The sequence below is a fragment of the Trachemys scripta genome, chromosome 1 (genome assembly GCF_013100865.1).
Source record: "Trachemys scripta elegans isolate TJP31775 chromosome 1, CAS_Tse_1.0, whole genome shotgun sequence".
NCBI lineage: Eukaryota > Metazoa > Chordata > Testudines > Emydidae > Trachemys > Trachemys scripta.
Window position 1 is genome coordinate 88,374,897 of NC_048298.1, and position 19,787 is coordinate 88,394,683.

The following is a 19,787-nucleotide window of genomic DNA, read 5'->3' on the forward strand; positions in this document are numbered from 1 at the left end:
CCCCCACCACATGTCACTCACTGGAGTTTTAAGGAGTCAAAAGTTGGCACCAGCTTCCTTTCGCTCTTCACTAGATGGACACTGGGAGTTAGAGCAGCCAGCTGGAGGACAGCAGTGAGAGTGGCCCTGTCCATCCTAACAGCTCCTGCTGCAAGCTCAAAGAAGGGCTTAAGCTTTTCTCCTTCCCATTCAGGGGCAGCTCTAGCCACCAGCAAAGCAAGCACGTGCTTGGGGCAGCCCATTTGCAGGGGCGGCAGGGATCCAGCATGGGAACTGAGAACCAACAGGGGGCCCTGGGAGCTGTAGTTCCTTGGTTAGCTCCCTACCTATAGAGCCAGCCCTGGAGCAGGGAAAGAACTACATTTCCCAGCATTCCCTTGGCCACTACCAACAGGAAAGGGGGAGGGAGTGAGGAAGCTGAGACCTCATGCTACAGCCTGCTATGAATGGAGAGCTGCACTGGGAAGGGCAGGGATACCGTATTTTAACATTCAAAAAATAGGATACTCCACGGGGAGGGAGGGTAGCCCCACCCTGCCACCATCCACTCCCTCTGACTGCTCCCCACAGAAACCCCAACCCATCCAACCCCCCTGCTCCCTGTCCCCTGATCACCCTCTCCCAGGACCCCTGCCCCAACTGCCCCCCAGGACCGCCCTCCTATCTAAGCCCCACTGGTCCTTGTCCCCTGATTGCCCCCTTCTGGGACCCCACCCCCTATTTAAGCCTCCCCTCTCCTTGTCCCCAACTGCCCCCTCCTGAGACCCTCCCCCAAGTTCCCCCCTAGGACCCCACCCCCTACCTGTCCCCTGACAAACCCCTGGGATTCCCATGCCTATCCAACTGCTGCCTGGCCCCTCAGTGCCCCTCCAAACCCCATCTACCCCCTTCTCCCTGCCCAACTGCCCCCCCGAACCACCGCCCCATCCAACCCCCCCTGCTCCCTGTCCCTTGACTGCCCCCCCACGGAACCCCCTACCCCTTCTCCAACCCCCCCAACCCCCTTACCGTGCTACTCAGACAGCGTGTCTGGCTTTGCGCAGTGCCAGACACGCTGCTGCATACATGCTGCCATGCTCCCCTGCGGAGCCACAACCCTCCCCCCCACAGCAACTGCCTTCCAGATTTGAACACCTCAAAATTCAGGAGTGCTCAAGCTCAGTTTGGGCAGCTGTTACTTCATTTCTCCCAAATCAAATATACTGACCCACTGTAACTTGCTGTAAAAAAAAGTAGGATAAAATTGAGCAAGAAATGCTTCCCAGTGGTTATTAGGACTGGAATTGCTATTTTCAACAGCCATTGCTTTTTGTTTGTTTGTTTAAAAGGAAGACAGTGATATTGCATTGGCAAATTCCCCATAGAAAGAAAGAGTGAAACAAAAGAATAATAAAGGCACCTCAACTTTTCCTCATTTATGGAGGACAGTCTTATACGCATCCAGATATCCTCCAATCACACAAGCTGAAAATTGTTCCACTTTACTGCAGTTCTGTAACCATATGGGAACCAATCCTGTCTGTGTTCTGTGCACATCTAAAATTCCTGCTGAATGATCTGCCCTGGGAGCGAGTTACCAGTGACCCAGGGCTGCAGCAGAAGGAGGGTGCAGGTGTCGGGGGGTGGGGGGGAAGAGCCCAGGGTTGGGGCAGCAGGTGTGTGTGGGGGGCAATGGTGAAGGGGTAGGAGGAGCCTAGGGCTAGGAGGGCAGGGAGGTGCGGGGGGGGGAGGGGTGAGAGCCCAGGGCTGGGGCAGCAGGGGGGTGCGGGTGGTGGGGGAGAGCCCAGGGTTTGGGCAGCAGGGAGGTGTGGCGAGGAACCCAGGGCTGGGACGGGGGGGCAGCCAAAATTTTTTTTGCTTGGGGCGGCAAAGAACCTAGAGCCGGCCCTGTTCCCATGAGACAGAGGGCTCAGTCTATGCTACTGAGCCAGCCAACCTGGGTGCAGGCAACAGCTGGCTGCAGTCACACTTTTGCCAAGAGCTTCTTTCTTTTCCTCCTCTCCTAGCACAGCCTTTGTAGCATTGCAAACCAAGCTACTAGTGTCAAGCCCACCACTGCAAACATATCACAGGGATGTAGGTAAGAAACTGTGCTAGTGTGATGACAAGTAGGACCTTAGGCACATTCAGTACCTAAGCTAAAGCCTCACTCCAGCCAAAGCTCTCAGTCAAGTTACAGAAGACAGAGGCGGTTCTACGTGTCCTACAGCTTGGAGTGTTGTAACAGGGCTCCCTGGCAGGTGGAGCCTAGAGGCCGCAATTCTCAGCCTTGTGTGATTATCCCAAGCCTGCCCTCACTCCCATCTTCAGGAGAAGCAGTTTTGTCTGACTGCTTTTTCTCCAGCTACCTACCCCCTTGAAGCTAGCCCACATTTAGTGCCGCTCTTTCCGCGAAGCAGGTGTCGGATGCACGAGCCAAGCTGTACAAGTGCAGGTGAATGTGGAAGAAAGGTATTTTGTCCCCAGGAATTTAACCTACACCCAGAAGATGGAACAGCTGACCACCATTACAACTGGGCAGCGGGGTAAGAACTGGGAACCTTCCACTTGTGCTCCTTCACTAATAAAAGAATCAGTGCTAGTTGTGGGACCAGGGCAAACAAGCCCTTGAGAACAGCTGTTTATAGAAGAGCTGCAGGAATACTGCATTAGCAGAGAACTCCCACAGCCCGTTAGCGGTGCTTGGCATGCCACAAGAAAGGGTTAGCGTGCCAGTTTGAGTTAACTAGGACATTAGTTACAGCAGCTAAGGCAGTGATGGCAAAAGGCAGCCTCCCTCCCCTCCCAGCCTAAGGGATAGGCTATAAACACAGCTGGAGGTGCAAGTGGAGTGGGATTTTCAATTAGAGGCCATTTTCCCCACTCTAGTTCTACAGCCCAGCTAAGCAGTGCTCCGGGGGAGGGACCATGCATTGATCACAAAACCACGAAAACAATCCCACAACCAATTATATTTTTTTGCAATTCTTATCCTATCCATTCCATTTTTCTTGCCCATTGCACGGCACATTGGTGGTTACACGCACACCACTGAACTGACGCACAGGCCTGAAGATTCCAATGCTTCTGTATTAAAGTGCAATGCAAAAGATATTACAAACATTGATGGCAGAACATTTTTAATTCCAGAAAGTCAGAGAATCTTTGACTCAGATTAAAAAGGTTTCTTAGAAAAGAAAGTTCCTCTCTTGCAGATGGCTGCTATGCGGAAGAATGTCAGGCAGCTACAGGAATACACACACGTTGTGTGAGCCTTGCTTGTATGATAACCTAGCACATAGGGAGCAAAGGGGGAAGAAAAAAAAAACCAAACAAACAGTCCCTACCCTGAGTCAGAACAGGGGGTGGGGAGGGGCTGAGCAGGCCCTACACTGGGAATCGGAGGTGCTCCACTAGACAAGTGTGATTCTCTTTGGAAAGCAAGTTCGCAGGGCATCAGCTCCTAAGGGAGAAGAGAAGGTCCCAACTGAGTTGCTCTATTCTCAGTAACAGCTGAGGGTTAGCAGTAACAGCTACATTACAAACAATATTGGTTATTACTGGTGAACGGGCACTGTCTCACCAAGGGGGGGATGCCATGCAAGCAGTAAAGAGCCATCCAGTTACCCCACCGCCATTGAACAAACCAACCCACCCCACTCACTGAGATTCTCTTCCTCACCCCCACTACTGTTCGGATGGCAGCACATTCACACCAGCACGGCTTTAGTTGCACGTGGAGGGAAGACAGACCCCTCTCCGCCCCCACCCAGTGCTTTCTAAGGAAGCCAGCACAGGGGATGAGGTTGCTCAGTAGTCAAAGCAATAGCTTCTGACCCCATCCCTATGGTGAGGCTGTTGCCAAGGGTTATTCTCTCCTTGGTGAAACATGTGCTGTCGGAGTAGAATACCCTAATACTTCTCACTCACCCGCACCCGCAGCATGGCTGCTGCTGCACACAGCACTGCTGCACAGAGGGGCCAGTTTCTAGGAGAATGAAAGGAAGATTTGGATTAATTCCCACTCCCATTGGCTCAGAGCTCTGTAGCCCAGATTCCACTCCCCTCCACCCAGTCCCAATTTGCTTTTCTACTGCCCATCTACACAGGCGTACTGCTTTTAGACAGCCACTGCCCATTTCCAGGTTAGAAGCACGGGTTCCTCCCAAGTCTTTCATTGGCCACCTGCAGCAGGTGGACACAGAGTCTCGCTTCCACTGCGCTGAACACATCCCCCTCTCCTCAGAAGTACGTTTACAATACAGAAGAGAAGCTTCTCACAATAGAGGGGAGAGGAGGAGGAAGAACCAGGCATCCTTGGATGTCTGCACACCCCAGCAAGTGAGGCATCTCGCCTCTTCCAGCCATCTCCCGTTTTGAGAGAGGCAGGTTTCCTGGGAAAGGAGACAGGTGCATACGGGGGGCTTCGCTGTGTCCAAGACAGGTGTAAAACTGCACCTGTGTTTGCTCCTCTTTCCCGCAGGGCCAGTGATTTAGCCAAAGCCAGTTCATACTCCCTTGCTGCTACTGCTTAGTTAGCATTGTACTTGGCCTCTCTACACTGAAGCCCACACTGCAAAATGTTTAACTAGGTTGAGTGTGTCTCAGGAGCCGTCTCCCAGGTTACAACGTGGCCCAGTTCCAATGAAGCTGAGGTGACAAGCCTCCAGCACTTCACTCGATTCCCTTACAAACGGAACAGCACCCATGAAAAGTGTAACATGCTCCTCCTTTATACCAACATGGGGAAACCCAGCAGCCCACTGCCTCGGTCCTTCTTACTTACGGTTGCCTCAGAGGAAGTTTAAAACCACTGTCTCAAACCATTTTCCTTCACTCAAAAAATCAAGAAGCCGTAATGTTTTAGTCCTACGTTAGTGATGCGCTCGCTCTGCTGGTCTAAGATTTCAGCCCTCCCCTCAAACTCATGGCAAAAGCCTCCGAGGGACAGTGCTCTGGCCCTGGGATGGAAAGCAATCAGGCAGGAAAACACTGCTGCCGCTTCTGCTGTTCCACTTGTATTGTCACACTCAATGTTTAAAGAGGGCAGGTGTTAGGCCACCCAACGCTATGTATATTAGACACACATGAAGCCTAGAGATACACTGAACTGAGGGGGTGGTGGTCAGGACAGAAGTGTCTTTGGGGAGAAGGAACGTGAGCAGTTGGTGGGTGGGTTCCTTCTATTAGTTGTTCTTTTTCTCAGCAGGAGGTGCATAAGGAGGCGGCTGGTCCTGCAAAGTGAGAAAAAACAGACATGGTGACTGATTCGATCTACAATCAGCAGTGTTGTGTGTAGCTGTTCAGCTTTCCAGGCACTCCCAGGCTTAGCTTATGCACCCAACCTTTGCCATCGGCTACAGCTTGAGAGATACTGAGCTGACAGTGACAGGGGTGGGGCCTATATGTTAGGCTACAGCTACCCCTGGATGTTTCTTCCCAGTTTCAGTTACATCCCAGAACCTTTGCCAGTCCCATAATGCTTCAAATGAGGCACCACACAAAAAAGATGAACACCAAAAGAGTCCCTTTAAAAGCCCATCAGGATGTGTGTACTTCATTAAGAGCAGCACTGTGATTGGACATTGTTTTGATCCTCATCTTCCTCTCACCCTCCCCAGTGACTCTGTGGTTCCTGTGGCAGTTTGTTAGGACAGATCTTGTCCGTCTCCCCTGGCCCAGAACAGTCTAAACCTGCACTACCCTTTCCCTTTAAGTTCCTATATCTGGCTACCCCCATTCTTGCAGAAGCTGAGAAATATATTGTTTCTGTACAGGAACAACTTTTGTGCAGGTCTTAGAGTTCCCGGCCTTCTTGATCAGAAAAATACTAAGACTGAGTCCAGGAACAGTGATTAAGCATGAGTATTTTGATGAGCCTTCTTTGTAGGAAAGAGTGGCTAGATCATTTCTAAATAGCATAGTCGTGATCGTAAACCTCCTGCTTTGGGGAGCCAATTGCCTGTGGGGGTCAGAAAGAAATGAGACACCTAGACCCATCTAAGTTCAACTGATCTGGTGCATGTGGGTGGGTCCACTCTCCTCTTGAGGATCAAGCACTGCCCGCAGCTAGATAGATGGGCAAAGAGCCTGCTTAGGTACACCCAGAAGCAGGATACTAGACTTGGTGCGCCCTGGCCCAGCATGAGCTATGCACTGTGACCTGAGCAGCTGCTGCAGTAGAATGACAAGCTGCCCAGGATTCAGCTGTAGCAGCTGAACAGCAAGTGCGTTAGCTCCGCTTGCCCCTTTGCCCTCCAGCCCAACAGACAACTCAATGTTGCTTACCATAGGCATATAGACATTGTGGGGATTGGCTGGGTTGTAATAGGCACTCGAAGCTGCTTCTGCTGCTTTACTGCCACCTACAGGGTAAGGCAAAAAACACAGTCTTCTTAAGTGTTATAAATAGGAATTCAGCTTCCCAGCCCCCATCTAACAGAGAGAATACCTGTTTTTAAGGTGGGGAAAACACAGTCCCAGACAAGTTAACTGACTTTCCTAAGGTCACAAAATAAGTCTGTAGCAGAGCAGGGAACAGAACCCACATCTCCCAGCTGTGCTTAAACCACCAGACAATGCTTCCTTGTTAACAGATATCCTGGGCTTTACAGCTCTCTGGGAGTAAGACAAGTCTCCCCTCACATCAGCTAGGTCACACTTGATTTTAGCCTTAAGATAACCACGGCATAGTTGTGGACATTAGCCAGGCATAATGCTACACTATAAAAACGATCTGGAACATTACATCTCCAATTCCAACTGATAGTATTCGGCAGCAGTTTGGCCTGTACCTGTGGTCATCAACGCAGACCTCCTGTTCCAAAAGGATCCCCAGGTAACACTTTCAGGAGGGTCTCCTTCCTGCTATAGCAAGTGGCTTCTGTGTGCCATACCTTTTAACATAGCTTTCTTAAGCAGACTCTAGAGGCAAAAGGTGGCAAGAGGACCAGCTCGCAACATCAGAGCCAGCTCTCTTACTTTTACTTTGGGCCTGCTCATGAGAGCAAGGGACTTGCTCATGCTGGACAGAACCATGCTGGAAACTGCCATGTCATCCTCCCCCACCCACCACAAACTGCCTAGAAATGCGTGTGACATAACTATAAAGGGAAGGGTAACAGCCCTCCTGTGTACAATACTATAAAATCCCTCCTGGCCAGAGACACCAAAAACCTTTTACCTGTAAAGGATTAAGAAGATCAGGTAGTCTGGCTGACACCTGACCCGAAGGACCAATAAGGGGACAAGATACTTTCAAATCTTGGTAGGGGGGAAGGCTTTTGTTTGTGCTCTTTGTTTTGGGGGTTGTTCGCTCTTGGGACTAAGAGGGACCGGACATCAATCCATGCTCTCCAAATCTTTCTGAACAAGTCTCTCATATTTCAAACTTGTAAGTAACAGCTAGGCAAGGCCTGTTAGGTTTATCTTTGTTTTCTCAACTTGTAAATGTTCCTTTTGCTAGAGGGTTTACCTCTGTTTGCTGTAACTTTGAACCTAAGGCTAGAGGGGGTTCCCTCTGGGCTCTTTAAATTGGATTACTCTGTAAAGTTATTTTCCATCCTGATTTTACAGAGATGATTTTTACCTTTCTTTCTTTAATTAAAAGCCTTCTTTTTAAGAACCTGATTGATTTTTCCTTGATTTAAGATCCAAGGGGGTTGGATCTGGACTCACCAGGAATTGGTGGGGGGGAAGGAGGGAGAATGGTTAATTTCTCCTTGTTTTTAAGATCCAAGGGTTTGGATCGGTGTTCACAAGGAAATTGGTGGAGAAGTCTCTCAAAGCTACCCAGGGAAGGGTTATAGTACTTGGGAGGGAGATATTCTGGGGGGGGAGAGGTAGACAGAGTTTCCCAAATAACTCATAAATAATTTGGGTGGTGGCAGTAAAAGCAGATTTAAGCTGGTAGTTAAGCTTAGAGGTTTTCATGCAGGTCCCCACATCTGTACCCTAGAGTTCAGAGTGGGGAAGGAACCTTGACAGGGTGACTCAAAGAGCCTGTAACGAGAGAAATTCCATCATTCACATCTACACCAGAGACAATCCCTTTTGGAACTGCACCCTGAGAGTCCCTCCCGCTCCCTTACCTGGCATTCCAGGCTCCATGCAGGCTGTAGGGGCTGTGGGAGCTGTGGGGGCTGAAGGTCCTGCAGTAGGAGGGCCAGGGTAGGGGGGAGGAGGAGCCATATACAGGGGGTTCATGTCAGGAGGAGGTGGGTACATGCCTGTAGAAAGGAGACACATTAAAAAGGTGCTTTAAACCATTCCTGTAGGACATATTGCAGGTCTAGTTTACAGGCCTGTTGCTTCTGTCCAGAGCGGATATACACAGATTAAGACAAGTCACCCAAGCTTAAACAGCAGCAGCTCCACAGCAGGATTTTATATGGCTGTAGCGCCTTTGACCCCAGAGGGCTTTGCAGACAACAATCACTCCCCGAATTTGCTTGCCATTCTCTGCCAGAAGGCGTCACCCAGCTTAGGATGTCACATCCTTTATTACCTGTCCCACTGGATCTCTAGGGAGATGCAACGATAATCAAGCTGGATTTTACCAGGACACCCCAGTCCTTGCAAGGAAATGCTTCAGTGACCCGGAGGATTCAGGGCCCTTATAAGACTAACAATGCTGCTCAGAGAGAATGGGCTGCTGCTATAAAAGTCATCCCCCAGCTATGATGTAGTCTTGGGTTCTTTACTCTGACACAGTCCTTTACAGCTCCCGGTACATACAGCATGTGCACGCTGCCTCTCTCACAACACTGGTATGTTACAAGAGGTTGAAGCCCATCAGAAGGTTTTACCTGGAGGTGGTGCATAAGGGTATCCCATGGGTTGTGGAGCTGGTCCATATCCATTCATTGATGGGGGCACATAAGGGGAAGGTCCATTAGCTGGGTGGGGGGCATAGCCCCCTGGTGCAGGTGAATAACCTCCTGGAGCAGGGGTGTACCCCCCAAAGGCAGGCATATAGCCATAGCCAGTATTCTGGGCAGGAGCCCCTCTGGAAGCTAAAAAGAATTAAGTTTAGCAAGTCTGACTCACACTGCCATGCAATTAAAATGGAGAAGCAAAGAAAAGGAAAGAATGGTCACATTTAGTCTGATCTGTCATTGCAACAGAGCTCTGAGCCACTGGGTCCTGGAGCAATGGCTTTGCCTGAAACCCATCTAGCAATAATCTCTTCTTCTCCCAAGTTCACACACTGCTGTGGTAGTTAGCTTTGCCAGCTTGGACATTGGGGAGCAGGGGTGGACCCTAAGCTGGGAAGAGCTTATGGAAATGACTTAGATTAACCCTGCTCTGCAATATCTACACAGATACTAGCCACTAAAGCTCGCCAAAAACATCTCCACCGAAGAATGTGGTTTCATTAAGGGAAAAACCCCACACAGTTAAGAAGTTTTTCTGATCAGGAAAATCTATACAAGAAGTTTGTTCCCAACCAAAATGAATTTTTTTGTTTAGATTTATCATCAATTTTTGGAAGCCAAAAATAGGAAGTTTTCCTCCCTCCACTCCATTTTTAATACACTTTCTCCCCTTTGGGAAAATAGGGTTGGGTAAGCTAAGTGTGAGAGTAGTTCCCCCATACTAATCTCATGTTTTCCTACTTTTTCCAGTTGGAAGACAGAGGGGAAAAGATTTTTTTTTTTTAAAAGGGAATAGGGGGTCATTCCAAGAATTGGGAATATTAAGTTTTTCAGTTTTCCAAAACCAGAGCATTAAGACCAACAATAGGGTGTAGAATGAGGACAAAAGTTCTCATGGAAAAGTCAATCTTTTTTGATTGAGAAGTTTAGAAGGGTTATTCCCCCTGCTCACCCCAAGGAGTTTACTGCAGCAAAAGTTAGTTTTCCAGCCAACTCTTCTAGCTAAAGAATAGTCACACCTCTGAAGGTCACTTACCATTAGTGGCAACCCTGAACATCAATTGTCCAAACTCAATGGCTCCTCCGCTGTTGAAGGTCATTTTAAAGGAAGCCTGCCCTTCCCAGCCCCCTAAAGGAGAAAGTGGGAATTACAAATGAAACCATTAAGTATACTCTGAAAGATTAACACCAAGAAACTAGTTTGAAATTGGATACAGATTATTAGTTGATTTGTTTCCTAGAAGCTCCCAACTTAAACAAGAGACCAAACAGGGTTTGGACAACTATTGCAGATCTGCCAGCAGGACGGCACCACCAGCTTCTTCGCACTGGTCACTCAGCCCACTTGTATACAAGATAATCTCAGGGAGACCAGGAGAGGGTTTATCTGGGAATTTCCTTATTTTTTTTAAAAGGAGAGTCTAAAATATGGACATGCAAGAGTTGCTGTAGATCTATATTTTCTGCTGGCAGGCTAACAGAGAATCCAATTACAAATACGATGTAGAAAGGACACATTTCATTCAGCAGGAGCCTGCCCACTGAATGGGAGTCCTTCCACCAAACTAAATGGACTTTGAATCAGGGCCTGAAACGGAAGCCAGGACTGGAATCAAATATTCCATCAGCAGACTCTTCACCCTCTTTGAAGCAGAGCAGCTTAGATAAAGATTACCCAGTTTTAGGCCTAACGGGAGTTTTTAGAAATTCATTAGCACATGCTAAAACCCCAAGATAAGTCACCCAAACTGTACAAAGGGGTGGGTTTCCTCATTGGAGGACACATGGATAAAGCAAATTGGGAGTTTTTAAAACAAATTGTCAGATGGGAGATTAAAGTTTGAGTTTTAAAACAAAAAGCCCAGGTTCCAAAATCCCTTGTCTGATTAACTTCTGCCAAGAAAAGTTGTCCAGAGATACTGTATGAGAAGTTTGGGGTTTTTCTGCACAATGTTAGAGGAGGAATAAAAAAAAAAAAAAATAACCATCAGGCATATAAATGGACAGGGAATGGCTGGTTCCACAACACACTTAAACACTGTGTTGCTCAAGTTTTATTCTTTCCTATTGTCTTATCAGTAGTAGTTAAGCTTGGGCAAGTTACCCAATGAATCAGCAACCTACCGCTATACTTCCCATCATGAAGCAACACCCCAAGCCAGCAAGAAAGGCTGGGGTAGAAGGAAAGGATTTCAAGAAGCATGACAAATGAACTGGCATAGTAAAAAAGGTATCTGAGACCACTGCAGTGTACGTGCAGAGTAGATTATGCAGAAAGCTCTAGCTACTCAAGAACCAGAGTGACCCGGACATGAGTCACCATTACTATAGCAGAATCTCCACAAAGAGTGATTTTATTGCCAGGGAAAGGTGCTGGATTCACAGCCTGGAGACCTAGCCCTCACTAGAGCAAATACAGAAGCAGCCAGCAGAGATGTAAGGTTTCCCAACACACCGCCCTCTCCTATCCAGGTGCCTCGACCCCAGAGGAGCTAGTACTATGACTGAGGGGAGTTGTCTCAGGCCTTTTGTTCTGATTTTTTGTTCTGTAAGTGCCAACAATAATTAGTGCCAACTGTGACTGTTGTTTCTGAGATGACTACTAGGAACTAGAACAAGACCACCAAGTCATTTCAAACGGGGCATCACAAGTGTCAGATGGTAACAATTTTCAGCCACTACTAGCTTGGGGTCAAGTCTGAACCAGTGATATACAGAGATGCACACGCCTGCATTTCAGCGAAGAAAGGTCTGCTGATCTCCAGAGAAGCGTGCTCACTTTGTATAATCGTGAATAGCAGCCAACAAGATCAGCAGTTGAAGTTGGTGAACCCATCACTCGCCTACCCCCTCCAACTCCCCCTCAAGCTGAGCCTAGGAAGCAACTAACACATGCAGAAATTCAAAGATCAAGTAATTTTCTTATAACATTTGGATCATGGTTACAAGTTTATACTGGACAAAAATATCCATTATGAGGCTTTTGGGGGGCTTTCCACTAAACTGAGGACATGCCTATGTGGGAAAATTGACTGGCATATTTCACTATTGCTATGCCAGTCAATTTCTCATGTGGACAAGCCCTGGGCTAGAAATTCAGCAGAAGGGAAAAAGTACTTGGGAAGCTCAGTTAAGTGTGCTTGGAGCGGCAATGCATTAACACACACCTCCTGCCTCAGCCTGGATCACGCCTTTGATGTAATTGGCAGCGAAGACAGGCTGCTCGATGGAGCACCCTTTCACCAAGTAGAATGGCATCATGAAGGACATCATGGGGTCCTTGCCTTTAGACACAAAGATCATCTGCAAGATAGAGGGGACATTTTAAAGTTGTTAATTTACAATCAGTCTTTATACCTAGAGTGAAACAGGCAGTTTCAAGAGTGTTCAAAGCAGAGACTGCTTTAAAAAGCTGGTAAAGAGAAACTACAGCTCTGGAACAATTATACATGGAAGTTCCTATTCTACAGCTACATAGCAGTTTTTATCCTGAGAGATCCAAAAGAACTTTGACAATCACATATGTAGGGCTCCCACACCTGAAACACGTGTAACTTCCACAGTAGCGTGCAGTTGACTGAGAAATATTTTCTCCCTTTAAAACCTCAAATCACTGCACTATTTTCGTGCCAGTCTGCAGCACTGCAGCTTGAAGTTCCACTGCACTGAAGTGGACCAGAAGTTCTGGACAGATTAGATGTATGGTCTTTCTGCTCAAATCTAGCAGCCTGTTTGAATAGTAACTTAGCAGTTACTATGATCATTCTTACATAAGGAAAACCAAAGGCAGGGGATAGAAGAGCAGTACCCTGGCCTAACATTTCCTCTCTCATTAAAAGGTCTAATGTCACAGGCTATGTGTAACTCACTGCAGCATACAGGAAAGCTGCTGCATTGCATCTTTCACAGCTATTACACCCTTCCGGGATCTAACTCATTGGTGTGTCCAGTGCTTTGGCAGATTCAGTGCAGCATATCTAGTTAAAGCTAAAGTCAAAACAGGACACTCAAACCAAATGAGCAGTGTCCATCTACAGACTTACAAACCAAAAGCTGTGAATTCAGACCAGCTTAGTTTGTTTGGTGACTGTCTCTAGAGAAGCACCGGCTAAGTGAAGAATTCTAGAGTGCTGCTGGCACCCGAAGACTGGATACAGTCCAAAGGGATGAGGAGTACCTGTGGGCATGCAAAATTTTGCATGAGCCACATCATAAGCCACAGGACTGAAGACAGGAAAGATTTACTGTCCATCCCCTCAAGCCAGTACAGAACTGACCCCTTTAGGAGGTTCTCCAGGGCTTTCCTAGTCCAGTTTTTTGGACTACACTGAACAGTTTCCCCTAGTCCTTTGTACTTTCACTCATCAAAACACTTGCAGAAGCATCATAGTCACCTTCAGTAATCCCTGGAACAGCAGGAGAGAGTTTTTTGCCTCCAGCTTTCAAATGTTTACTAAGAAGGGGTTTGTTTCAATCAGGTTAGTCCACTGTGCCTGTATGATAAGCCATAACAGGTCAAAGCCTATGCCCATTTACGTGGATCTAGAGTACATTATAAGTCAACTCCTGTTCCCGTTTAAAAGGCTACATACAGCGGCAACAGGCATGAGAACTGAGAAGCCACGTTAAACAGTGGTTGGCGTTCAGGACAGAGACTTTGGATGTGCGTATGGAGGGTTTGTGTGTCTCTCTCTCTCTCAGCAAGGATTGTGAAGGAGACTTTCAAAGGAAATGGTGGAACCCCCACTGACTGACACTGGAAACAGGACAATGTAAAAGACACATGAAAACATGCTGTAGAGAATAATCTGGCACCAGCCCTAGCTGGGAAAGAGGACTGTGGAGAATAGGACAAGCATGGACCTATTTCCACCACCCTCTCCCATCTTGAATTTCTAGCCTCCTCATAACTAGGAGATTTAGCCAATCATTTACAAGCCTCCAGGACTAGAAGCCTGTGGGAGAATGCTGCTGGCTCAAGACTTACCCTGTAGGGGGTGAGGTATACCATTCCCTTCTTGGTGCCTTTGAAGATTTCAGCCTTGTCAGACACATCGCTGAAGGAAAGCTCCACGTCTTTACAATGCTTAAGAATACTGCAGGAGGAGGAAGAGACAGACATCAGGGATGCATAGTATCAAACAGTCCTAAAGCATGTGCAATCAACATACGTTAGTTGGCATGCCAAGGAACAGGTCATTTCCCTAAAAGGCTCAGTTCAGATACGGAGCCCACCTTCTCTCTCTGCATATGCATGCACTGTTTACGCTACTCTCTCAATAAGTAGAGCAGCCAACCCTACTCCGCCAAGGGAAGCCTCTAGCCTCGGGACAGTTTGTTTCTCCCTGCATTTCCAAAGCCATTTGAGACAGTTGTTGGGGAAACCGTTCATTTCTCATTGAAAGAGACTTAGTACAAAAGGTCACAGCACAGAATAAGCACAACTAACTGCAATATTTCTTTCTGGAATAAGCGCGTTGCCTCAGAGCAAGTCCCTGTCTGACTAGTCCAGTATCCATATGTTGATGCTACACAGGAAAGCATAACCCCAGTAATGCAACCCCCGTTGTGTCAACTGTACTAAAGACGACGCTTCTTCATAACTAGGCTAACTACAGATGCAGTCACTATTTCCTGTAAATGACCGAGGACTATCAGCAAAGATTAGTGATAAAGAGCAATGCATCCAGGGATAGGAGAACTGGGGAAACACTGTTCCTTGTGGCGGGGTTTAATCTTTTTCAATGATCTAGAACAGGGAGCCAACATGTTAGTGAAGTTTGCTACAGACACTACCCGTGAACACTAGCAATGACAGGAAAAATATAGAGGAACTTAGGGATAACAAATGTGAGTAGAAAAAGTCAATTTGGGAAAATGTGGGGGAAGTGATCCAAAACAGACAGACAATCAAAGAGAAGCGGAAATACTGAAAGACTTAGGGAGTGATAAGTTTGCAGTGTATTATGCCAGCAAAACAAAAACAAACAAAAATGCACTGCAATCCTAAGCAGCATACAGAGGCATCATAGATGAGGTGGCTACATAGGGCTTGATGAGACCATATTTCAAATGCTCCATTCAGTTTTAGGGACCCTGCTACAGGAATATGGGCAAATTAGAAAACAGCAAAATTATCGAAAGGGAAGAATTAAAGGGACTTGCTTCTGAAGTAAACAACTGAAAGCTGGATAACATTTAGTGGAACTATTTAAGGGAGACACAAGATAACAATCCACAAGTACCTGAAAGGTGTAGCTGTCAAGGACTGAGGGAAATGTAGGGTATTACTGAAAATGCAATACTCTAGTCACACTCCTGCAAGGCTGGGAGGGACAGACTGAATGACCTAATACAGGGGTAGCCAACTTGAGCCTGAAAAGGAGCCAGAATTTACCAATGTACATTGCCAAAGAGCCACAGTAATACATCAGCAGCCTCCCCTCTCCCCATCAGCTCCCCAGCGCCTCCTGCCTGCCCACAGGCCCCACCAATCAGCACCTACTCCCACCACAATCAGCTGTTTCAGTGCGCAGGATGCTATGGGAGGAGGGAGGGCTGTGAGGGCATGCAAGGCTCAGGGGAAGGAGCAGGGCCTTGGGGCAAGGGGTGGAGTGGGGGCAGGGCTTGGGGCAGAGCAGGGGGTTGAGCAGTGAGCACCCTCCAGCACATTGGAAAGTTAGCATCTATAGCTCCAGCCCTGGAATCAGTGCCTAGGCAAGGAGCCACAGGCCTAATAGGTTCTCTCCAATTCTCAGATGCTATGGGGAGACATTTCTTCTTAACTAGGGCAATTGCTCATGTCTAAGCCAGCTCTGAATCCCACCAAACTCTTTGCCTCAGCAATATTCTATGGTAGCAAATTTCATAGGTCACTTTTACATAGTGTAAAAATAACTGTCATGTATTAAATTTAAAATGTGCCTTTTTAAAGAGCTTTTTTTAATCATACTTTATACGTATGTAAGTAAAACAGCACTTAATACTTTTAGTATACCAGTGCAGTGGTAATTACACTAAACAATTTTACTTATAAATATAGGACTGTCACAGGGAGGGCTGGCCCCTTAAGGAAAATTGGCTTTACCCCACCTGTGACTAAGCTTTATCCCAAGTAATGGGTTTGAGGTCAGAGATCAAGTGATTCTGGCAGGTCACCTGGCTCTTAGTTAAGAGGCCAACAAGTAGCAGATATGGGGAAGGATCTGGAAAGGGGCTAGGACCTGGTTTATTTAATTTATGTTGGAGTTTTTGAGATGTAAACCCATCCCTGAAGAAGACTAAAATTCTGCTGCTGTTGGGAATTTATATACTGTCCAGCAAGATGGCCTAGCAGCTTACAAGGTAAACTACAGCTGGTCATATAACATTTGCTAAATATTACTTGACAAGTTTTAAAGTTTTGAGCTTCATAATATTACTTATTATTCACCCAGCTTAAAGGACAATTTAGTAATCTAGAAGGCAGTTTTCTTTCCCACACTTCTCCATTCAATGTCTTGTGTCTGTCCAGGATCTCAGAGCTACCTTCACACAATTTAAGCAGATTGCCTCCTGACTTGCAGATCAGGTCCAGCACCAGTGGCAGAACCATCCCAAGACACCTGGTTTGGATTTCATAAGTGAAGTTACTTCCTGCTACAAGGAGGTGAGGAATTTGCTCTGCTCAGACCCACCCCCTCCCCCATCTTCAGAGACAGCATTTTGCTAGTTCCATCCTTGCCCTACTTATTAGTTACTGTTTTGTCATCTACATTGCAAGGGACTGAACTTGTGATTGACTTTGGTGGTACTGATTAGGATACATCTCCCCAACAGGGATAGGCCAACATATAATCATATTTGAAAGCAGACTGCTCACATACAACCATTTTGCCCAGAGGCTGTTGACTTTTCACCAGTGATGCTGTTTGAAATACAAGTAAATAAATACCAAGCTTGAATAGTGAAACTAGGCTGACCAGTTTCATGATTTATAGCCAGGCTTACTTCCTTTTTCATGCACTAACCCAGTGCAGCTGTTTCAGGGCAGCCAGGGAACCAAACAAACCCCATGAATCCATTGTTTTTAAATGGCACAAAATCATTCTAACTCCCTCTGTATTGATTTTTTTTTTTTTAAAGGGCCTGACTTAGCATGACTATGTGCCTTTAGATTATACCAGCAGCCCAGACACTGACCATCCGTCAGGGTGCTCTTAGGGCCAAGCCACAGCCTCAAGTTCCAAGACCATTTTGGATAACACAGGAAGCACCACCATGGCCACTCCGGCCTAAGGGCTCATTCCCAAACTCTGAAATCTTCAATCTTTTCAGATTGCAGATTATCCAGAGGGAAACGGGGCAGTTGCAATGGTTGTTCTAGGTCTGAAACGACCAACTGCCAATGACATGTATACTAGATAAAGAAGGAGAGAGAAAAAATGTTCAGTAGCTTGGGAAAGCCCAAGCACGAACAACAGGTTGAATAAACAATCTAATACTACTACCATGGGTGCAGCTTAATGCAAAAGATTAATGTCTGTAAAGGTGCTGCTTTATGTTGATGGTTCACCAGTTGTGAATAATTGTGCCAAACCTTCATACAGAATCAGACCAGGAAAACACAGGGCTTGTCCAAAATCACTCCTCTCCAGCTCACTATTTACCAGAAGAGATGAGAAGTGGTCTAGATGAATCTTTAGGGATAGCAGTATTCCTGTAATCTCCTTAAGAGGTACACTAATGAAGTGAGGAGGCCCAGAGTTTGAACTGTTTTTGGTGGTGGGTTGTTTTGGGCATAGTCCCCTAAGAATACTATGGAATCTCTAATGGCCATGAGCAGCCAGACTCAGAATTACATCTCATTTGGAAAAAGCAAAATAGGAGTTAGAAAGTCAGTACCTCCTGTACATACCTCAGTTGTTTAAAGCTAGTGCAGATTTGTGGACAGGGAGAATTAGGTCTCAAACTAGAGGTATGTTTAATATTTAAGAGTATGTTTATTGGAGTAATTTACTGCAGGTCTATTCAGAAAGTGACTACTTCCCTATTTGCAACCGGAGCATATTTAGTTCAGACCTCAGCACACACCCAAATCCATGCAGATGTTGCTAATGACCTAGGATTGCACACACTGCTAATGAAAGTGCAGGTAATGCCTTGTGATGGAGCTCGGACACTAATCTGCTGACAAGCTAAAGCTCATGTGACTACAGATTCACGCCTATCCATTTCCTCTGGGGTTGTCACGCCCATTATTAGTGAGCAACAGCTTTCAGAAAAAAAACAAACTGCCCTGCTGCCAACTTGGGAGTTGGTCAGAGAGCACAGGAAAAAACTGATGCCGAACTCAAGGAAACAGTCTGTAGAGAAGAAAAGCTCCTTAAAGAGAGTGGGCTAAAGGAAGCTGGGTTGATCCGGGCAATGATCTAATCACTGCTCATCTCCCAGCGGCCTCTGGCCAGTTCCCCCAAAGAGCTTGTCAGTGCTACGCACCCCTCAGTCTCCCCTCCGCTCCCTGCCCGACACACCGACTTTTCCCACCAACTTTTTAATTACTCGGCAGTCAGTGACCGATGGCACCTGGGTCAGGCCTGAAGCTACCGGGACCGGGTTTGAAGAACTGAAGTTAGATACGGATTAACCCGCAACAGCGAGTGTCCCGGGCAGGGCTGCCTCAGCCGGGCCAAAGGGCGAGACCCGAGCGGCAGGGCAGCCCCCCGTCCCCGTCCCTCCGCTCTTCGGGCCGGGGAACCCCGGGGCCTCCGCGGCGCCCGCAACGTAAACAAACGAAGCGCCTCAAGTCCTGCGCCGGGGGCGGGCCGGGAAAAGCCCAGCCCGGGGCGGCCGAGCAGGGACATCGGATCCTCCCGGCACGGGGCAGGGCTGGGGCCAGTGGCCGGGCCGGGATCTGGTTCGGCTCGGGCCGGACCCGCCTCAGTCTCGGAGGGGAGGGGCCGCGCCCCTCCCGGCACGCCCCGGTCCCCCCGCGCCCCGGTACCTCTCCCCGGGGGGAACGATGACCCCGCCGCCCTGCGAGTGGTTCCTGTTCAGCGCCATCTTCCCGGCCAATGGCAGCGAGCGCCCCCCCCCCCCGCCTTATGCCGCGGCCCCGCCCCGTGACCTCATCGCGCACAGCCCCGCCCCATGACCGCATCACGCACAGCCCCGCCCGCGGGGACTCGGGGTAGAGCCGGGGGCGGAGGTAGTCGGGTGGGCGGGGAGCTAGAGCGCCAGGCAGAAGCGGGGCTGGACACATGGGGCGGTGTTGGAGGGATGGGTGGATGGACGGACGGAGGAGTGGAAGGATGGGTTGACAGACAGAAGGACGGAGAGATCAATGGGTGGATGGGTTGACAGACAGAAGGACAGAGGGATGGGTGGATGGACAGACAGGTAGGGGCAGAGGGACGGGTGCATGGACGGACACAGGAGCGGATGGGTGGACAGAGAGGAGTGGAGGGATGAGTGGATGGACAAACAGAGAAGTGAATGGATGGGCAGACAGAAGGATGGGAGGGATGGGCAATGGCCAGACAGAAGGATGGGAGGGATGGGCAATGGCCAGACAGAAGGTTGGGAGGGATGGGCAATGGCCAGACAGGGATAGAAGGATGGGTCTTTTCCAGTTTTATAGCGCTGTGACAAAGCTGTAGCTGAATGGCTAATTTCTCTGTCTCGTAAACTTTTTAATCAAAGAGTTGTTTGCTCTTGAGGTTGGTGAAATCCACATTTTTGTTTGCTTGTTTCTCATTGGTCTAGAAGGGCCGGTTTGATAACCTGTTACTAAAATGCCAACTCAAAGAGGTAGGAGAATATTAACCTGATGGGAAAGGACAGCTGAGAAGAAAAATAGCGTAATGCAGGTTGAGAGTAAGCAGAAGATTGAGGCCACTGAACCAGATTCCAGATGGTTTCACCTTGCTAATATGGTTTTATAAGGCAATGTAA

General features: G+C 47.9%; 1 protein-coding gene across 3 annotated transcripts; it reads right to left on the minus strand.

Annotated features, from left to right (window-relative positions):
• Positions 1 to 3,049: 3,049 nt before the first annotated feature.
• Positions 3,050 to 18,953, minus strand: WBP2NL (WBP2 N-terminal like). 3 transcript variants are annotated; one of them, XR_004646387.1, is made up of 9 exons: positions 18,838 to 18,953; positions 13,843 to 13,951; positions 12,023 to 12,158; positions 9,892 to 9,984; positions 8,787 to 8,993; positions 8,070 to 8,207; positions 6,268 to 6,344; positions 3,910 to 5,213; positions 3,050 to 3,442 (listed from the first exon to the last, which is right to left on the minus strand). XR_004646387.1 is itself a non-coding variant. In XM_034775056.1 (8 exons), exons 1-8 carry the CDS (start codon positions 18,894 to 18,896, stop codon positions 5,166 to 5,168), a joined length of 867 nt encoding a protein of 288 aa, XP_034630947.1. In that variant the 5' UTR covers positions 18,897 to 18,953; the 3' UTR covers positions 3,050 to 5,165. The 3 variants fall into 3 exon arrangements, 2 of the variants coding, with proteins under 2 accessions (XP_034630947.1, XP_034630961.1); XM_034775056.1 differs by having other exon boundaries at positions 3,050 to 5,213; XM_034775070.1 differs by lacking the exon at positions 18,838 to 18,953 and adding an exon at positions 15,101 to 15,251 and having other exon boundaries at positions 3,050 to 5,213.
• Between the last annotated feature and the right edge of the window lie 834 nt (positions 18,954 to 19,787).

Coding starts and splice junctions, on each gene's coding strand:
- WBP2NL (XM_034775056.1), bottom strand. CDS start 18,896: ATGGCGCTGAACAGGAACCACTCGCAGGGCGGCGGGGTCATCGTTCCC. Junction 12,159..13,842: donor TATACCTCACCCCCTACAGG/GTAAGTCTTGAG, acceptor TCTATCTTGCAG/ATGATCTTTGTGTCTAAAGG. Junction 9,985..12,022: donor GATCCAGGCTGAGGCAGGAG/GTGTGTGTTAAT, acceptor TTTCTCCTTTAG/GGGGCTGGGAAGGGCAGGCT.